Raw genomic sequence first — 19,368 nt, forward strand, 5'->3', positions numbered from 1 at the left:
ATGGTGTATATATCTGTAATATCAAACATGTTTTTTTCCAAAATATTTTCCACCATGAATTGGTCGATTTGCTAAAATATTCCTCATTTATTCGTTCATCAACAAAGCCAATGGACCTTGACCTTTACCCCTTTCCTTAAATCTTAGCTTGATTCCACTTAACGTTCAAGGAGGCCTAACGCGACCGGTCATGCGTGAAGAATTATCAGAAGTAATAGCTGTAGCCGGTCAGGTATTTGCAATTAACACAGCGCAACAATACAAGGGAATCGTGCAGACTTAATACCTTGAGTACTTGTAACTCGCCTTAAAAGTGACAACACATTTAATGGAGTTTCAATTTCACAACTCGTGACGTATTCTATAATGTCTTGTTACAGGATTAGGGGCGGTAAAGATTCAATTAGAAACACCATACATTAGCGAAAGACGCGCGTTTACAGTTGATTGATTTTACGACGACCGTCATTCACGCTTCAATGCATTTAGTAATTACAATGTTTTCCAACTCATGTTATGCCATGTAATTGTATTATAACAAAAAGTCGTTGAAAGATTTTAAGCGTTTGCTAAGAACTCAACATAATCGTAAAAGAAATGTCATTGATAATTCATTATGATGCTACGAGATATAGTTTCGACTAGGCATTCGGCATTGTACAGAGGAAATAAAAGGTGATGGTTTCCACCGTATACTTGCATTGAACAAGATTGTGTAACGTTGCATTGGACATTTCGGTACAGCTTGTAACCTATTACTAGGATCTCGTTATTCGTGTCGAGGAGGTGAACAAATATCCACTCGATGTTTTAAATGGTATAGCTATAAACTCGATCTGATAATATAACGTCTGTGCATATTGCAGCGTTATCACTCTTTCAGGTATACGTAGGTATCGATTTTAACGTCATCACTTTGTTGGCAAAAATGTCGTTTTCACTACAAAAACAATATTCTTCACTCATAAAACACAGCGTAAAAATCAATTCCAAGCCACAAGGGCAGATGAATCTGTTAAATGCAAATATAGAGTAAAGTCAAATAGTAGATGATAAAAACATTTCAGTTTCAAGTTGCTTCCATATCAACTAGCATGTCCAGCTTCTCATCAATAAAGTATTACAGTTTTCTCAATAAAAACAGGAGCAGACGAAATAGCAATTGTCTTCAGTTACAAAAGTTTCTTATTTTACACAATTACCACTATTGAAAAGTTTCTAGTTTTAATTCGAGATAAAAATATTAAAGATAATTAATTCCGCAGTAATTCGAGGCATTATGTATTATATGAAATTATGTACTGAGTGCGCATGCGCCAAAAGTGAAATAAATTTTTGTATTAATTTTTTAATGTTAATTAGACATATGTATACATTATTAAACACTAATTATTGCTCTGTCAGCGATGAAGCATCTTTAAATACGTAAAGCTTAATTATTTCACATTTAATGTCAGATAACATTTAGAAATACATACAAAATCGATTGATTTAAATGCAAAAATGTTTTATCTCTAAAAATGGAACTTAATGTCACGTCAAGACAGAAATGATTAAAAATGTATTTCTTTGATAGAGAAAAAGTTAATAGTTTCCCAATCAAGAAAGCTGCTGTTGGAATTAAAAAGCGAATTAATTCTAGCAACCAATGGGTGAAACTAACTCAATGCAAATAATGATAGCACATGGCGGGCATTATTTTACAGCTGAGTATATTTGTCTAGGTGCATAGACCATAATGATGTACCATACAATCGAAGTTTAGATTCATATCAATCTGATAATAGTAATTTTATTCTGCTGATAAACATTGACAAAATACTGACGTCATTATTTTCAAGATTTTGGCATGTCAAGAGGACATTATACAATACATATTATCAAAATTATAAAACATATAACTTAATCACCAACACCAGAGAGTGTTGTCTAATTCATCAATTAAGTATATATCTTCGATGATAATGTTCAAAGGGTGCTCAGATATCAAAGATAACGCCGGTTTTACCACATTTTCCAAAACATATCTTTTATATTGTATATATAATGTTAGAAGTGAAATGGCGGTTGTAGTTGTGAGATGGTTAAAATGCGACGATGGTTTAGTGTGATGGTGGTTGATACATACGAGATGTTAGTTTGGATGAGAGGGTAGCTGAGGTGAGACGATGGTTTAGTGTGATGGTGGTTGATACTTACGAGATGTTAGTTGAGATGAGAGGATAGCTGAGGTGAGACGATGGTTTAGTGTGAGTGTGTTTGATACTTACGAGATGTTAGTTGAGATGAGAGGGTAGTTGAGGTGAGACGATGGTTTAGTGTAATGGTGGTTGATACTTACGAGATGTTAGTTGAGATGAGAGGGTAGCTGAGGTGAGACGATGGTTTAGTGTAATGGTGGTTGATACTTACGAGATGTTAGTTGAGATGAGAGGGTAGTTGAGGTGAGACGATGGTTTAGTGTGATGGTGGTTGATACTTACGAGATGTTAGTTGGGATGAGAGGGTAGCTGAGGTGAGACGATGGTTTAGTGTGATGGTGGTTGATACTTACGAGATGTTAGTTGAGATGAGAGGGTAGTTGAGGTGAGACGATGGTTTAGTGTGATGGTGGTTGACACATACGAGATGTTAGTTGGGATGAGAGGGTAGCTGAGGTGAGACGATGGTTTAGTGTGATGTTGGTTGATACTTACGAGATGTTAGTTTGGATGAGAGGTAGCTGAGGTGAGACGATGGTTTAGTGTGATGGTGGTTGATACTTACGAGATGTTAGTTTGGATGAGAGGGTAGCTGAGGTGAGACGATGGTTTAGTGTGATGGTGGTTGACACATACGAGATGTTAGTTGGGATGAGAGGGTAGCTGAGGTGAGACGATGGTTTAGTGTGATGGTGGTTGATACTTACGAGATGTTAGTTTGGATGAGAGGTAGCTGAGGTGAGACGATGGTTTAGTGTGATGGTGGTTGATACTTACGAGATGTTAGTTGGGATGAGAGGATAGCTGAGGTGAGACGATGGTTTAGTGTGAGTGTGTTTGATACTTACGAGATGTTAGTTGAGATGAGAGGGTAGTTGAGGTGAGACGATGGTTTAGTGTAATGGTGGTTGATACTTACGAGATGTTAGTTGAGATGAGAGGGTAGCTGAGGTGAGACGATGGTTTAGTGTAATGGTGGTTGATACTTACGAGATGTAAGTTGAGATGAGAGGGTAGTTGAGGTGAGACGATGGTTTAGTGTGATGGTGGTTGATACTTACGAGATGTTAGTTGGGATGAGAGGGTAGCTGAGGTGAGACGATGGTTTAGTGTGATGGTGGTTGATACTTACGAGATGTTAGTTGAGATGAGAGGGTAGTTGAGGTGAGACGATGGTTTAGTGTGATGGTGGTTGACACATACGAGATGTTAGTTGGGATGAGAGGGTAGCTGAGGTGAGACGATGGTTTAGTGTGATGTTGGTTGATACTTACGAGATGTTAGTTTGGATGAGAGGTAGCTGAGGTGAGACGATGGTTTAGTGTGATGGTGGTTGATACTTACGAGATGTTAGTTTGGATGAGAGGGTAGCTGAGGTGAGACGATGGTTATCGGTGATGGTGGTTGACACATACGAGATGTTAGTTGGGATGAGAGGGTAGCTGAGGTGAGACGATGGTTTAGTGTGATGGTGGTTGATACTTACGAGATGTTAGTTTGGATGAGAGGTAGCTGAGGTGAGACGATGGTTTAGTGTGATGGTGGTTGATACTTACGAGATGTTAGTTGGGATGAGAGGGTAGCTGAGGTGAGACGATGGTTAAGTGTGATGGTGGTTGATACTTACGAGATGTTAGTTTTTGGATGAGAGGGTAGCTGAGGTGAGACGATGGTTTAGTGTAATGGTGGTTGATACTTACGAGATGTTAGTTGAGATGAGAGGATAGCTGAGGTGAGACGATGGTTTAGTGTGATGGTGTTTGACACATACGAGATGTTAGTTGGGATGAGAGGGTAGCTGAGGTGAGACGATGGTTAAGTGTGATGGTGGTTGATACTTACGAGATGTTAGTTTGGATGAGAGGGTAGCTGAGGTGAGACGATGGTTTAGTGTGATGGTGTTTGACACATACGAGATGTTAGTTGGGACGAAAGGGTAGCTGAGGTGAGACGATGGTTTAGTGTGATGTTGGTTGATACTTACGAGATGTTAGTTTGGATGAGAGGGTAGCTGAATTGAGACGAAGGTTTAGTGTGGTGGTGGTTGATAAATACGAGATGTTATTTGGGATGAGAGGGTAGATGAGGTGAGACGATGGTTAAAGTGATGAGAGGGAGATAGGTAGATAACATGGTGTACATGTAAAATAATTATATGTGTAAAAGCAGGTGTTCCGTTAAACGGTAAATATTATATTTGTTTTAAAGGTAGTTTATGTAGATACGCCTCAGACTGAAGGAATGAGACTAGATACAGTTGTAATCAGCCAATATCTGAGCTCAAATTAGATATCGTGAATGTGTTCGTATTCAAAGTATGAAATATTTGGTTGCAGGCTTTTTGCAAATGAAATCCTGGTGCTTTATTTTCTGTATCAATTAAAATATTAACTTTAAATCGTAACAAAATCTATGGGACACCCTATAATCATTATACCCCCTTCAAAAAGTATTTTCTCGCATTTAAGTTTAAAAAATTAAAAACCAATATATATGAGTTTGTAATGATGATGATTGATAGTTTGATATCTACAATATATAACGCATTGACATTAGTTGGTCTGACGCAAGAGCGTAAACGCAATTCCAGCTGTAAATCAATTATATAATGTCAAGTGTAAACAAATATGTCCATCAGTTTTATCACTTTAACACCATTAATATGGATGTAAAACGTTGTGATAGGAAACGTGAACTAGTCTAGTTTATGGCCATTGGTTTATTAGTTGTTAACACTGTATAAACCTAGTCGGAATTGATTTCAATGAAGAGAGATTAAATGTTACAAATTCTGTTCCGTGTGGTATAGAAAAAATGCGATATTTTCCGATAGTAAATTATACTGTCATGAACAATAAAGAAGTTATATATATATCACAGCTTAACCAGGTATACGTCAGCTAATACCCAACAGATCATTTTGCTAATATAATATAATATATCATATTAGATATAATACAAGATATTTTCCTATTCTTCACAACAATGATGCTTTATTCTCTACTGTAAATTAATTTCTATTATCTCATATACAAAAAGAACGATGGCTTGTGTAGGACATACCAAATGTGATTTCTAGAATGGATTTCTCTGAAACTCAATATAACCACTCGAGAGCGCGATATATTAGCTTTAGCCCAAGACATAACCTTTTAAGCATCCGACATTATTACACCATAGCTTGACAAATTATGAATACCATTAAAAGTCTTGATGAATTGATATGTGTAGCGTACATAGGTACTAGTCCTATTTTCGTTTACAAATTCTGGTGAAGGTGAACCAAAAAGGCAGAATTTCAATGTTTGAAGCCGCCGTCATGTAATGTATATCTGTCGGATAGATGTCGTTTGGTTATTATGTTCTAGCAAAAGTTATATTACTTGAAACTTTATTATTTTGTTATTTTGTTTTAAATGAGTAAGGGCGGATACTTCACAAAATACAATTGTAAAAAGTGAAGTGATTATTATTACCATATAATCTTCAACAATACGCGTAATACATGTAATGTGAAGAGTATCATTAATCACCAACCTCAGAACAGAAGAAGCTTACAAAAGTAAACCATGCATTTGAAGCGTTATTACGAGCACTGGACATGATTTGTCGAATGTTGTATTAGTTATGTCCAATTGCAAGTGCTTGAGATTATATGTAGACTGTTCGAGATAACGTGGACTCTAGAAACTAAAGTACTGAAAACTATGCTTCGAATATTCTACATTTACCACCATACAATATGGCACAACCAAATCAGTTTCTTGTGGTAAATGTTTCGTATTTCTTTATGATGATAACTTCACATGAAAATTAGAGGAACGCTAATCTTTTTCGAAAACTCATTTTTTTAAATCCACTCAACAATCATAAACAAACCTAAACTACAAATTATCATTTAGATTCCCAAAAATGCATCAAAAAATTATTATCTCATATTTATTCTACATGATTCTATGGAATTCATATTTCCACGCGGGTAAAATTTACAGCATTTAAATAGCAAAATAGGGCTGTACGTTTTAGGTTCATTGACATGCTTTTAACAGGATATTGCGAGTTCAAAAATTGTTTAATTACCGTTATTTAAAATGATATCACCACTTAAACCAATCAATGGGTTTTGTTCATTCTTCAAAATCCAATCACAAATTTAAGACATTAAAATGGCGGCGCCGTCGATATCGCACCCAACACACATATTAAAGGAGAGAATAGCTTCCTCTTTATCAAATTACTCTACCTTCCTATCGTATTTTTATGTAAGCGTCATACTGATTTGTACGACAAGCAGTTAAAATGGAATCGGAGTTCTGACGTTCATTGGCTCGAGGGAAGTATAGAAATAATTCGGGCAATTCCTTCCCACTATCTATCAATCACGCTCCCCACTCCCTACCAACCAAGCACGCCACACCCTATCAACGACCATCCCCTCACCCTATCAACCACCCTCCCCACACCCTACCAATCACCCAACTTACTTCTTACCAACAAACGATCCCCTCAACTACCCACCCATCCAACCTACTCCCAACCAATAACCCTCATTAAACCTTACCAACGGCCCTCCCCACGGCCTATCAACCATCCTCTCCACACCCCATCAACCATCCTCCCCACACCCCACCAATCACCCTCCCCACACCCTATCAACCACCTTCCCCATACCCTACCAATCATCCTCCCGACACCCTATCAACCACTCTCCTTACACCCTATCAATAACCCTTCCCACACCTTATCAACTAACCACCCACTCTCTACCAACAAACCTCCCCACACCCTATCAACCACCCTCCCCACACCCTACCAATCACCCAACTTACACCTTACCAACAAACGATCCCCTCAACTACCCACCCATCCAACCTACTCCCAACCAATAACCCTCATTAAACCTTACCAACGGCCCTCCCCACGGCCTATCAACCATCCTCTCCACACCCCATCAACCACCCTCCCCACACCCCACCAATCACCCTCCCCACACCCTATTAACCACCTTCCCCATAACCTACCAATCATCCTCCCGACACCCTATCAACCACCCTCCCTACACCCTATCAATCACCCTTCCCACACCTTATCAACTAACCACCCACTCTCTACCAACAAACCTCCCCACACCCTATCAACCACCCTCCCCACACCATATCAACCACCCTCCACACACCCTATCAACCATCCTCTCCACACCCTATCAACCACCCTCCCCAAACTCCATCAATCACCCTCCCCACACTCTATCAACCACCCTCCCACCGCCCTATCAACCATCCTCTCCACACCCTACCAATTATCCTCCCCAACCTATCAACCATCCTCTCCACACCCTATCAATCACCCTTCCCACACCCTATCAATCACCCTTCCCACACCCTATCAACCACTTTCCCCACACCCTATCAACAACTCTCTCCACACCCTACCAATCACCCTTCCCACACCCTATCAATCACCCTCCCCACACCCTATCAACCACTTTCCCCACACCCTATCAACAACTCTCCCCACACCCTACCAATCACCCTCCCCACACCCTACCAATCACCCTTCCCACACCCTATCAATCACCCTCTCCACACCCTACCAACCACCCTCCCCACTCCCCACTCCCTATCAATCACCCATACCCACAATTTACCAAGTACATTCAGTGCACTTTAAACGCCACCCATTATCAACCACTCTCTACCACATTTGCGCCCAGAAATGATTTGACTAATTCATATTCATTTTCTGCTATAAGATATAGTTGCTGATTAAAGTTCTGATCATTAAAATAGCTGTTTGATAAAGGTCGCATCAGATCTACAAAATTAATCCTTCAACTGCTCTGAAGCAATGTAATCTGATTAGCACAGTGATATAACAGAAGAAGCCAGGACCCCATGTAACTGTCTAATTCGATGTTCTTACATTATTATTCATATAATACCACATTAAGATCATAAAGAATCAAAGATTTTCTTATGATTTTTGATAGCTGCATTTATTCACATTGATCTTATATGCCATGTTTATTTCAGTGGTTACATTTTGCGGTTGTCTTATTTTCGTTCTATTCACGTTTTTACCGAAATCCACGAATTATAAATATATACGAAATGTTCAGAAATGTATTGACGTATCTAGAAACATCTACTGTCGTATAGATATACGAATATTTAAGAATATGTATACCGCAAAATATTACCCAAAATATATAACATATATTAACCTCATGAACTTAAAACTCAGCAGTATTTATCAGCTATTAAATGACTGATACCAGGCTATGTGACCGAAAGAAATACACCCTCCACCATAAAAAGGAAACACACGAAACAATAAAAAAAATTCAAATAAAAAAAAATCTACCTGTTTGTATCTGATATGCAAGTGCTAGCAAAAGGTCTTTTAATTCTTCTAAAAGGCAAATAAAGTTTAGTTGCAATAAACTCAATGTGACAAAAGCAGACATTTGTGAACAGTTAAACGCACAAATGTGGTGAAAGTATTTGTACCAAATCCATTTTCATAGCTATGGTGTTTTAAATTTCAGGTCAATAGTAGTAAATCGGCATGCCTTCCTATTTGGAATCTTGTTCTAGAAAACTTTTAATGTCTGTTCATTTCTAAATACATATTTTTAATAGCCACATATTATGTTCGGAAAAAAGGCAACATTTTCAAAAAAATCAAAATCCTGAATAAAACTACAAGTACTCGTGAAATCATTTGCTAATTAAACTAAATGAACCTGGCAAATGAATTTTAATAATTTTTTTTTTTTTTTTTTTTGAAAATGACCTACGTCTTGTACACTTTTAGCAATGAATAATTACTGTACTTAATGATATTGATGACATTGAAGTGTTTTAGAGTTTTTACAGTTAATTTGTTCATTGATTGATTGTAATTATAAAGTTAAACTTCCCAAATGAATACACAGCGTTTGACGAAATTGCATCATCTATTCTCAGGTGTTCACTTTCATACAAACGACACCCGTTATGTGTCCCAGTTTCCATCAAACTTTGTTGAATTTACAGTGTTTACGTACTCCGCATCTTACAACAAAGCCTGTCCTTACTAACATGCCATGAGACTAATGTGCCTTTGTTACAAAATGATAAAACAACTACTTCTCTTAAACTACAGAAGGGAATCCATTTATACTTGGTGGCTATAATCCTTATACAGACTAATGTGAAATTGTACAATTGTACAACACACCGGAGGAATCCTATATCGATCGCAAGGTAGTAATCAACATCTCATCTGGATTCTTAATTACCTCGGAAATGGCGTATGAGTTGTTCAGGTGTTTTTGCTCGAGATAATACCCACGTGTTACCTGCTCCCTAACGCCTTCTGATAAGCACCACGTGACAGTTCTGGGATTGACAATCAATCAAGATCGTCATTTTCCACTACAGCGATCTGCGTCATTACCCCCATAAACTGCATTTTTAAAACGACTGTTTCTATAGACATGTTAAAGTTAAACAAAACCCCTGCCTATCACAAACGTTCCAGTGTCAAGATAATGTCATCCTATGTATTTATATTTCATTTTTTTATTTATTTTATTACGGTGTTGTCATGTTTATACTGACTGTGCAGATGCAGTTATTTTTTTAATTATCATATTTCATATATTTTCTTTACCTATTGGTCCATGTTAATATCATGATTTATTGCCAAAATGTTGATATCTTTTGATCTTCTTTGTTTTGAATGCATAACAATAGTCATCAAAACAAAATCTAGTTCAATGCAATACATTGCTCAAGATCGATTGGCTACATTAACTTGTACCGGAAATGAATAGTGACCTATCCCGCGCTTAATGATCACCGTGTAATTCGTTGGATAATAATCAATTCTTGAAAAAAAATCGTTAGAACAAATCGATTCATCTCGCGAATATGACATCCAGTTTCCTCATTACGATTTAAATTATTTGTCTAAACACACTATCTTAACTTTAGAAGCCGTTAACACGTGCCTTTAATTGATCAGGAATGTTCATTTCAATTGATTTCTGCCGTCGTAGTAAACCTTTCAATCTTTTAAATATCACTGTCAACGCGTCCGTTGTTGATTTCTATCGCCAAATACAAAGTTTTAACCATACAAACAAAAATAAAGCAGTGACTTATTATTAGTACTAATGGGATTCTAAAAATATCTTCATTTCAGTTGTTGTCAAGGTGGGCGGTAGTTAGGATGACACAATATTCACGACCTTTCTAGATGTAAGTAAACATGACTTTACCGGTTAACACTTGTTACACTTTGTGAAAATATTATAATTGCAAGAGAGTAATTATATGGTGATACTAACGATAGCTACTCGATAGCATAGAAAAACTCTACATTCATGTCATTAAAACAAAACATTCATATGTTACTATTTGTGGACATACTGTAGATATCTATCGTATCTCGTCAGTGAACGCATTAGTTGACCTAATATGATATTTATCCATCTCAAAACCAGGATCCAGTTGCTCAGAGGGTTGTTTAACTTGTTTAGCACAGTTTAACGACAATTTTCAAATCAAAATAAAATCATTTCTTGTAATACTAATTTTACAAAATTTTACTGGATTCTTAAGAACTTCTTAAGACAATTTTCAAATCAAGATAAAATCATATCTTTTAATACTTATTTTACAAAATTTTACTGAATTTTTAAGAACTTCACTCTTTATCTACCTACTTACTTTCATGAAGATATGATTACACGTACGTTTTGTAGCAAAGAAATGGAAATTTCACAAGTGATAAAGCCAAACACTTTTTGAGCAACCGTTTCAAAGTATTTTTTCTTGAAAGTCGGGTTATACTAAAAGACGATATTCTACCCGAGGGTCACAAAATGTTGTAAAACCCGAGGCTTGCCGAGGGTTTTACAACACTTTGTGATCCCGAGGGTAGAATATCCCTATCATTCATATCCACGTATGAAAGAGTATTTTCCTCTCATACCTCGACGTTTTCTTGCAATTTTGCTTCTATTAATATCGGCCATTTTGAAATAAATTCGAAAACAACGCGACTGCTAGTCAAAAATGTTTTGTTGTGGAGATAAAAACAAATCAGAGTGTTCATAAACTAGCGATTGATGATGAGAATACCCTCTGTTTTCTTTTCTTTCTTCTTATTTTTTTATATAGCTCCAAAATTTCTAAATCGATTGATTTGCATAGTACTGATTGCCCTATATGTTCCGTAGTCATTGTTATTACTGCACAGAAGTTGTAAAACAGACGAAAATAGGCCATTGTTTTCATCTGTATCTTCCTAACACTTTATAAGACTGTAAATATGTGTAGTTCTACGTCGTTATGGTTTGATCGTTCTATCATAAAGTGACGGTCAAAGGCAGAAAGACGATTGGTTAAGTTATACCAGTATCGCATCTTGTTGACTTGTTGCTGACCGTCCGGTTGTCTTTGATACACAAACATCTTATATCTGTTTTAAAGACAGGATTGGCTCCTAATCCTCTGGTGTATATCATTATAAAGCATATCAAAACATCGTTCATCCGATTAATGTACATGTCCATGTCCTGCCGTCAAAAGATCTAGTAACGTAAAGGTCTTACATAGGCTTGTGAATTAGTCTCTGATTTATTTGTGGTATAGCTATTATCATTATAAAGATGGTAATTGATTTCATGATCCGAGATCTCGTGTGCAATGAGATCAAATTCGTTCAAGTGTTCTTCATTCCAAACGAAATACAAAGCATTGAGAAGATTGTATAATTCACATGCAGAAATTGATGTATGCCAGAGAAGATATAATCCCGGTGAAGTGATTGTCTTTCTTTCAGTACCAAAAGTCAAAAATAGATGAGCTATCTTTTTGATTTGTTTTGATGCTATCATCATTTACAGACGGTACAGCTATAGAAAAACCAATTTGATGATCACGTGCAACTGGTTCGTCTATGTTACTTTGATGGCATTATCAATGTATAAATTAATTATAGTATTATCACGCCATTTTAAAGGCACCTAAACCGAAACGGATTTTATTTTTCAAAATGTTATTGCAAGGTGACTTTGATACTGTAGTTTTGAAGAGTTCCAAAAGTCATTAGCTAACCGAAATTACTACATTATATTAAAATCCTTTATACATATCGTCACTTTATGAACATTTAAAATCAAATACATTAGAATAAAAAACATTTATTTTATCGTGAGTCGTCTCAATTCCCGCATGGTAGTTGAGTTTCACTACGCCAAATATAAAAACAACAAATTGAACTTTCATCATTCGCATAAATTTAACTTGATGATAATTATGGTGTATGAAGAGACCTTGTAAGGTTATGGAAATTGAAATAAAATTTAAAATTATGAAATAAAATAGATTAAGATATTACCTCATTGAAATTTTACCTTTTCATTATCTACATTACTTGAATACATAATGACTATCGTATATACTAATAATATCGGATACAATTATTTTAGGTTACATTGTACGACTACGATAAGTAATAGACTCAAATGTTTATGTCTCATTATCCATATATGTTTTTCCTCTTCCTCCTCTTCGTCTTCCTTCATTCTTCTTATCTCCTCCTCCATTTTTCTTTTCTTATTCTCCTCCTCCTCCTCTTCCTAATCCTCCTCCTCCTCCATTCTTCTTCTTCTCCTCCTTCTCCTCCTCCATTCTCCTCCTCCTCCCCCTCCTCCTACTCCTCCCCTCCTCCTACTCCTCCTCCTCTCCTCCTCCTCCTCCTCCTCCTCCTCCTCCTCCTCCATTCTCCTCCTCCTCCCCTCCTCCTACTCCTTCCCTCATCCTCTTCAATTTTCCTCTCATATCCTCCTCCTCCCCATCATCATTATCATCATCATCATCATCATCATCACCACTATCATCCTCACTCCTGTCGTCATTCATTGCATTATACATCTTCCTTCATCTTTTCAAAATATATTCAAAATAACAGTTTGCGATAAGAAAGGTGAAAACCTTGATTGGATTTGATACACAGACAAACCCATAGAAGTAGTCGTTATTTCAAAAATACGATTTTATGCGTATCATTGAGTTTGCACAAAGGTTAAAAAGCTATAAAACATGTAGACACGGAATCTTAACGGATCGGAAGACTTTATTTTCCTATAAAACTACATTTGTACGTCTAGTGTATGAGATAACTTCCCACGTATACTGTTGACCACTGCAATGACACGATCGTAAAACAAAGTAAACCATTCATCGCGACGGTTTGAGAGAATTAAAGGTGAAATTGTAGACGATAGTGTTCTAAATGACTGTAAAGCTACCTCACATTCCAGAAGATTTCTAAATAAGTATGGAATAAAAAAAATATGACAAACCATAGTGTTCCATTGATATAATTTCAACTTGGAAACGTTGAAAATGTGTTTATTTTGTAAGACTACTGGAATGAAAGTATCTTGTATCATTTACGTTTCTGTGAAGAAATGTAAACCAACTGTATTTCGCGGCTACATGATTTCGCGATTTCCATTTCAAAACAAGTTCGCGAAGATTGATATTCGCGGATTAAAAAATGTCCGGAAATTCCTTTCAGAATCAATGATGTAAATATCAATTCGTGGAGATAAAGCTACGCAAATTTACTCGGATCTCGCAATTCGCGAAAGCAGATCGCACGCTAAGGAAAATCGGTTTAAAGTACTGCAAACTCATTTATTTTCGAGTGCAATTTTATTTCGCAAAATTTGTGGAGGATATACAACGCAAATATTAATCGTCGCGAAAATATTTAAAAAAAATACAACATAATCATAGATATGCATGATTATATCACGGAATTTTAAATGACGTGAAACCAATATGATTATGCACTTGTGTTTAATGGACATTCTTTCGCGAGGACATCGAGACGGTATTACATTCTAAACATACATTTGACCATTGGTTGTCATATTTTTGACATACATTGGTGTGTAACGTACATTTGGTGTTCTAGCATATTCAGTGGTGCGCGTTAGCGCACAATGACAGATATGCTAGAACACCCAATGTACATCACACACCAATGTTTGATAAATTATGACAACCAATGCTTAAATTTATATTTTTATATTATAAACATGATTACATTCATGTATATAGAAGAATATTTTAAAAACATATTTGCACTGGACTGGATCTTAAGAACATCATTTAACAATTATGTTTTGAACTGACACAAATCGTACATGTTACTGAAAATACACACTAATATATAATTATGTATATATACTATATACAAAATTACATATGGCGATGGACATCATGTATATCGTCCTGTAGTATGAAACAAAATTACTGCATATTATAATTGATTCCTGTGTATTTGACTAGTAATTCATAGGCTTGCAAAACATTGCTAGATATACACAGTGAATGAGACTAAACAGTATTACCTTTCAAATGTAATTCACGTTAGATGTGAATTGTTGGTTTGTTTCATTTTAACAATATTTTATTCATAACGAACATTATCCAACGACAGGCATCATTCTATATAATTGTTTACGATCAGTTGTTAGATTACCATAACGGTTGTGTTACAATTAGATTTTAAAGAGATTATTACAATTGAAATAATATACAGACACGGGAACGATATATCACACTTCACATCATCGTACTAGTTGGACAATGGAATCAATAGGATAGCATTGTTTTGTGAGCGGAAAGATAATTCATATACACTTCTTTTTTTACAATTGATATCAAAGCTTAAGGAAATGGCAAAAATATAGAATAAGATAAGCAAAAGATATTTTGGATGTGAATGAATTGACATCCGTTTGTCACCGACAATAAAAGTTATGAGTATCACTCATTATTCACTTCTATATACAAATGTAGAAGGACTCGAATGGATTGGTCAAAGGTCACCAACCAATCAAGTCTCCGTCAAGCGTTCCGAGAGTCTCGAGTTCGAATCCCGATCTTTTCTGAAGCTATACGACTGTAGTTACGTTGATAGCGTTCTGATGGCGGGGATTAAAAATCATACAATTGGTGAAACTCATTTTTCTCGAAATGGTGTGAAATGTTGGTACAACTGTATGAATTCATCATTATATGAATGGCTTTATGCATATTTACAACTTGTAGCGAGATTGGGCTGGGTAGATCATCGGTGACCTGGTAGCACAGGCTCGAATCCAGGTCTTACCGCTTCATTTTCTCCTCTTCTGTTACAAACCTAAATAACTGATACATTTCTAAGACAGACCGTATTGTGTATGAGCATACCAAAAAATGTATATATAGTTAATCGGTGAAAGTCGGCAGACGAAAGATAAAAAGGCCATGTTAGATTTTGGTAAGTAGCTGTAGATATTTGATGGGTATAGACAGGTGGGCTCACGCGTATGATAAGGTTAGGTACAGCGAAAATATTGTAAGTCAGCGGGGACACAACCCAGAGTTTAAACATCATCAGAAATGCACATGTTAAAGATGGAGCTATTGGTACGATGAGACATGCATCGCTTCGTTTGATGAGATAGCTACAGACATGCTATATATCTATTCTATTTTGGTTGTGCAATAAAATTGCGTTATGGATGTGAAGGTGTGATCGGTATCAAAATGCCCAAGAATATAAAGATGATCGACTTACCAAAACAACAGTGTTCGATCCAGGCAAATTGAACGAATAAAGAGCGATTTCTCTTTTTCTTGATCTGGTAATTTTTGTTGTTGTATAAAATGTAATATTAAATTTCAAAACTAACAAACAACCGGTTATGGTTAGTATAACAAAACAAAAACAATATGGACGTTCTATAAAAGGAAGATATATGTATGGTCATTGGGTCAATTGAGAACAAGGAAAGTCATACATGTAGTGTAGTACAAGGAATTGTCGTTGTGTAGACACTTCACTTTTCCCTGTTTTCATTCATAAACTACTTTAGTTTGGTATGCTATTGTAATTATTTGTATCATCTCCCACTTACAAATTGAATTTTTTGTTCTACGAACAATTCAGAGGCATTTTAGTTTTAAGTATCCCTTATATAATATTTTATTTTCCAATTATAATCATTAATCCAATCAGAATAAATAAATGATTGCTAAGTTTTGAATAATTACTTTTACTGAATTAAGGCACTTCTTATCTAAGCAATGTTAAAATTTACATGACAGTTCGATGCTCCACAGGTCATGTGGAGTTTTTGCTTGTCTATTTGTAGAAGGTGTACCAATATTGTAAATCTCTGATACTGAACAAGGCTGGGGTGAACGAGTCACAACTAGGGTGATTCTGTGAAGCATCGTTACTTTAAATTAATTTTAATTGATGTCAGCATGTTTATCAATGGTAAAGTTAATAAACGAATCTTCACTATTCTCTTTTCAGAGTATGCAAACAATAACGCCGGACCTCTTGGTTTTGACATTGACTGTAATTTTTGTTGCTGGTGTGGTCAATGCTAGACCGAAAATTAGACGGAGATTTTGCGCGTAAGTACCTTATAACATAGCATTCAGTTCTCAGTAAAATATATCATAAACCAACTTAGTTTTGCGGTCTACTGACGTAATTTTCGGAAAAAAGAAAACTTCTTATCGTAAATATCATTTTTAACATTTTTTCTACCCTTTCTCCACATGTTTAGTATGCTGTACAAGCATATTAATTTAAAAGAACTTTATAATTATATGGATCTTTTGTCATTTTCAGACATTACCCTTTTGCTCCACGATGTTTGGGAGTGGCAGCGAAACGAGATGGGGAGGAGACAAGTAAAATTAGCAACAGCGGATTATCAAACTATGGAGATCTTTCCTCGATGTACGTATACCACAGTGATACATATAGTGATCATACATAGAGTATGTATGGTCACTGTCTTAAATATATGCTGAAGTTATATCCCCGTAACGACATTAAGGGAGTATGCTGGAATCGGGTTGTCCGTCTATCTGTCTGTAGACACAAGTTTGCCCGGCAAACTCCTCTTAAACTACTGGACAGATTTAGATAAAATTTGGTACACAGAACTCTAACATAAAGGGGGATTGAGTAAATTATATAGGGTTCTGCAATATCCCTTGTAAATGGAATTATTATTCAAGTGAAGTGGGGGTATTAGTCGGCCACTTTGGCGAAAGTGGCAGGAGTGGTGAACCATTGGCAATCCACGTTTGTCGTTCTATCCTTAACTAAACATATTTGTATATACCAATGACGATACACATTCTTTATATATATAGGTTAAGATGCCAACAATGCTGCAAATATGTTTATCTTTCAACCAATGTTTCACCTCGGAAGTAGGTCAATGGAATAGCCGCATATGATGTACTTCAGTTGGTAGTGAAAATTATTCCGACAACGTCAAGGACAATTGCAGGATAAATGTTCTTTAATTAAGCATTGATGTCACTATTGATTGCAAACTGTGTGAATCCGCGTAGCGGTTTCTCACAAAAGTTTGCAAACAATTTTTTTTTTCATACCCCGATAAAATTATCTTAAAATTAAAAGATAATGACATCAATACTTATAATTAATTTCATACATTATTTGATAAAATGAAGTATGTTTAAATGTAACATTATAGTGGTTTTTCAAGGGATTCTTTTTTCCGAATCAATACGCAACGTCAATGTCTCTATTGTGACGTCACGATAATGTCGGAGTTTCGCGCCATTCTCGGATTTTTTTTTCATAGTGGTATGCAAAAAAAATATTGGCCAATCAGAAAGCCAGATTTTGTATGAAAACAAAGAAAAAATAATTATTGGGTTTTGTTTCTAATATTCAATATTTTACATTTTGATAAAAGTAAACGATCATTAAATAATATAGCCTACATACGCGGGTACTTTTATCAAATGTTGAGGTGTCGGTTGACGAATTTTTCTTCCATACTTGACAGGATTATTCCGCAGTTGCTAGGGAAAAGATAACTCTGTCTTTAACCGGGGTAGGGAAAAGACAGCTCACACGCGCTAGACAGTGACGTCATAAATACATGCTGCCACCATTTTTACGCACAGCGACGTTAATGTCAACTGAATTTTCACCATTTCTCATTAAAGTATGGAAGAAAAAGAATCTTACATCGGCCTTTCAGGTGGACAGGGATATCTCAACCTGAGTGAAAGATTTTGACCATCAACCCTCGGCAAGCCTCAGGTTGATTAGCCAAAATCTTTCACTCGGGCTGAATACGGAAATGGGAAACTAGCTTTATTTAATGTCTATAGTGACCGTTTTTCTGTCTCCACTTCTATCGGCCGTCATAGACATCATAGACTTATTTAAAAGTAAAACTATATTCATACTTAGAACACCTTTAATGCTGACACGGCAATAGACTTGTACATAAATCAACATTTTTAGTTATTTCACTGTTCTCAAGGTCCTGCAAAAACGAGATAGATCGCCTGAACATTCCCGAGAGCATAGTTACAGACGTTACATCTATAAACACGTTATTCAAGGATGGAATCAACGTCATTTCGATGCCCCATTGGCTTAAAGATCCATAAAACACCAATGTTACATGCAACATTTCAACAATTTTAAACAGTAATGCATTTAATCCCTTAGATCAATTTTGAAAGTGACAGCGATTCTATACTAGTATTGTGATATCAGCGTTCTATGTCGCCCAGCAAAAGTGATATGAGCTTTGTAAAGCTGTTATGGGAATACGAGTGATTCCTTAATATCGTTTAACTTAACGGAACAATCAATTACAACCTTAGCAATAGACACATCTTGTAGACAGCTTATAATTACATTTGCATTCAGGATACCATATAGCCAGTTAAATTTAGTCGGTAAAAACTTTGCGATTTGTCTGTCAGGGTATGCATATCTTCGTAAAATTCTCCATATTTCGCGGTTTAAATTTTTAGAATTTTAGATAAAAACTTAATACATAGATTATTAACAATGCCTCTATGGTTCAACTTCAAAAGATTTTATGTTTCGTAAACACAAAAATCAGAATACGCATGCGCGTATACTGTGATAAAGCTATAGATATTAAGCTTTATTCAAATTAAGTCTCATAATTCGATATCATCCAGTGAAATTATATTTCTTATCTTTTCCTCTGAAAAAATTGATGTCTACGCCAATCAGTTGCGACGTTGCAAATGAAAACATCTGCATTTTTACATTATTAGATGAT

The 19,368-nt window shown here is 35.9% G+C and overlaps 2 protein-coding genes across 2 annotated transcripts in view; both read left to right on the plus strand.

Annotated features, from left to right (window-relative positions):
* Positions 1-19,368, plus strand: part of LOC138328935 (uncharacterized) — a 32,255-nt gene that overhangs the window by 5,427 nt on the left and 7,460 nt on the right. Inside the window, exons 2-3 of the mRNA XM_069275643.1 lie at positions 16,578-16,681; positions 16,902-17,012. Coding sequence (XP_069131744.1) covers positions 16,581-16,681; positions 16,902-17,012 — 212 coding nt within the window. The 5' untranslated portion in view covers positions 16,578-16,580. The remainder of the gene's footprint in view (positions 1-16,577; positions 16,682-16,901; positions 17,013-19,368) is intronic.
* LOC138329856 (uncharacterized) lies at positions 5,944-7,920 on the plus strand. Its single transcript, XM_069277145.1, has 2 exons — positions 5,944-5,970; positions 6,469-7,920. The coding sequence occupies exons 1-2, from the start codon at positions 5,944-5,946 to the stop codon at positions 7,918-7,920; spliced, it is 1,479 nt and encodes a 492-aa protein (XP_069133246.1).

This window comes from Argopecten irradians, chromosome 8, assembly GCF_041381155.1.
Source record: "Argopecten irradians isolate NY chromosome 8, Ai_NY, whole genome shotgun sequence".
NCBI classification, from domain to species: Eukaryota; Metazoa; Mollusca; class Bivalvia; order Pectinida; family Pectinidae; genus Argopecten; species Argopecten irradians.

Excerpts from the sequence above, each read along its gene's own strand:
- LOC138329856 (XM_069277145.1), top strand. The coding sequence starts at position 5,944 with ATGGCACAACCAAATCAGTTTCTTGTG. Across the intron at positions 5,971-6,468 it reads AACCAAATCAGTTTCTTGTG|CGTCATACTGATTTGTACGA; the intron begins GTAAATGTTTCG and ends TTTTTATGTAAG.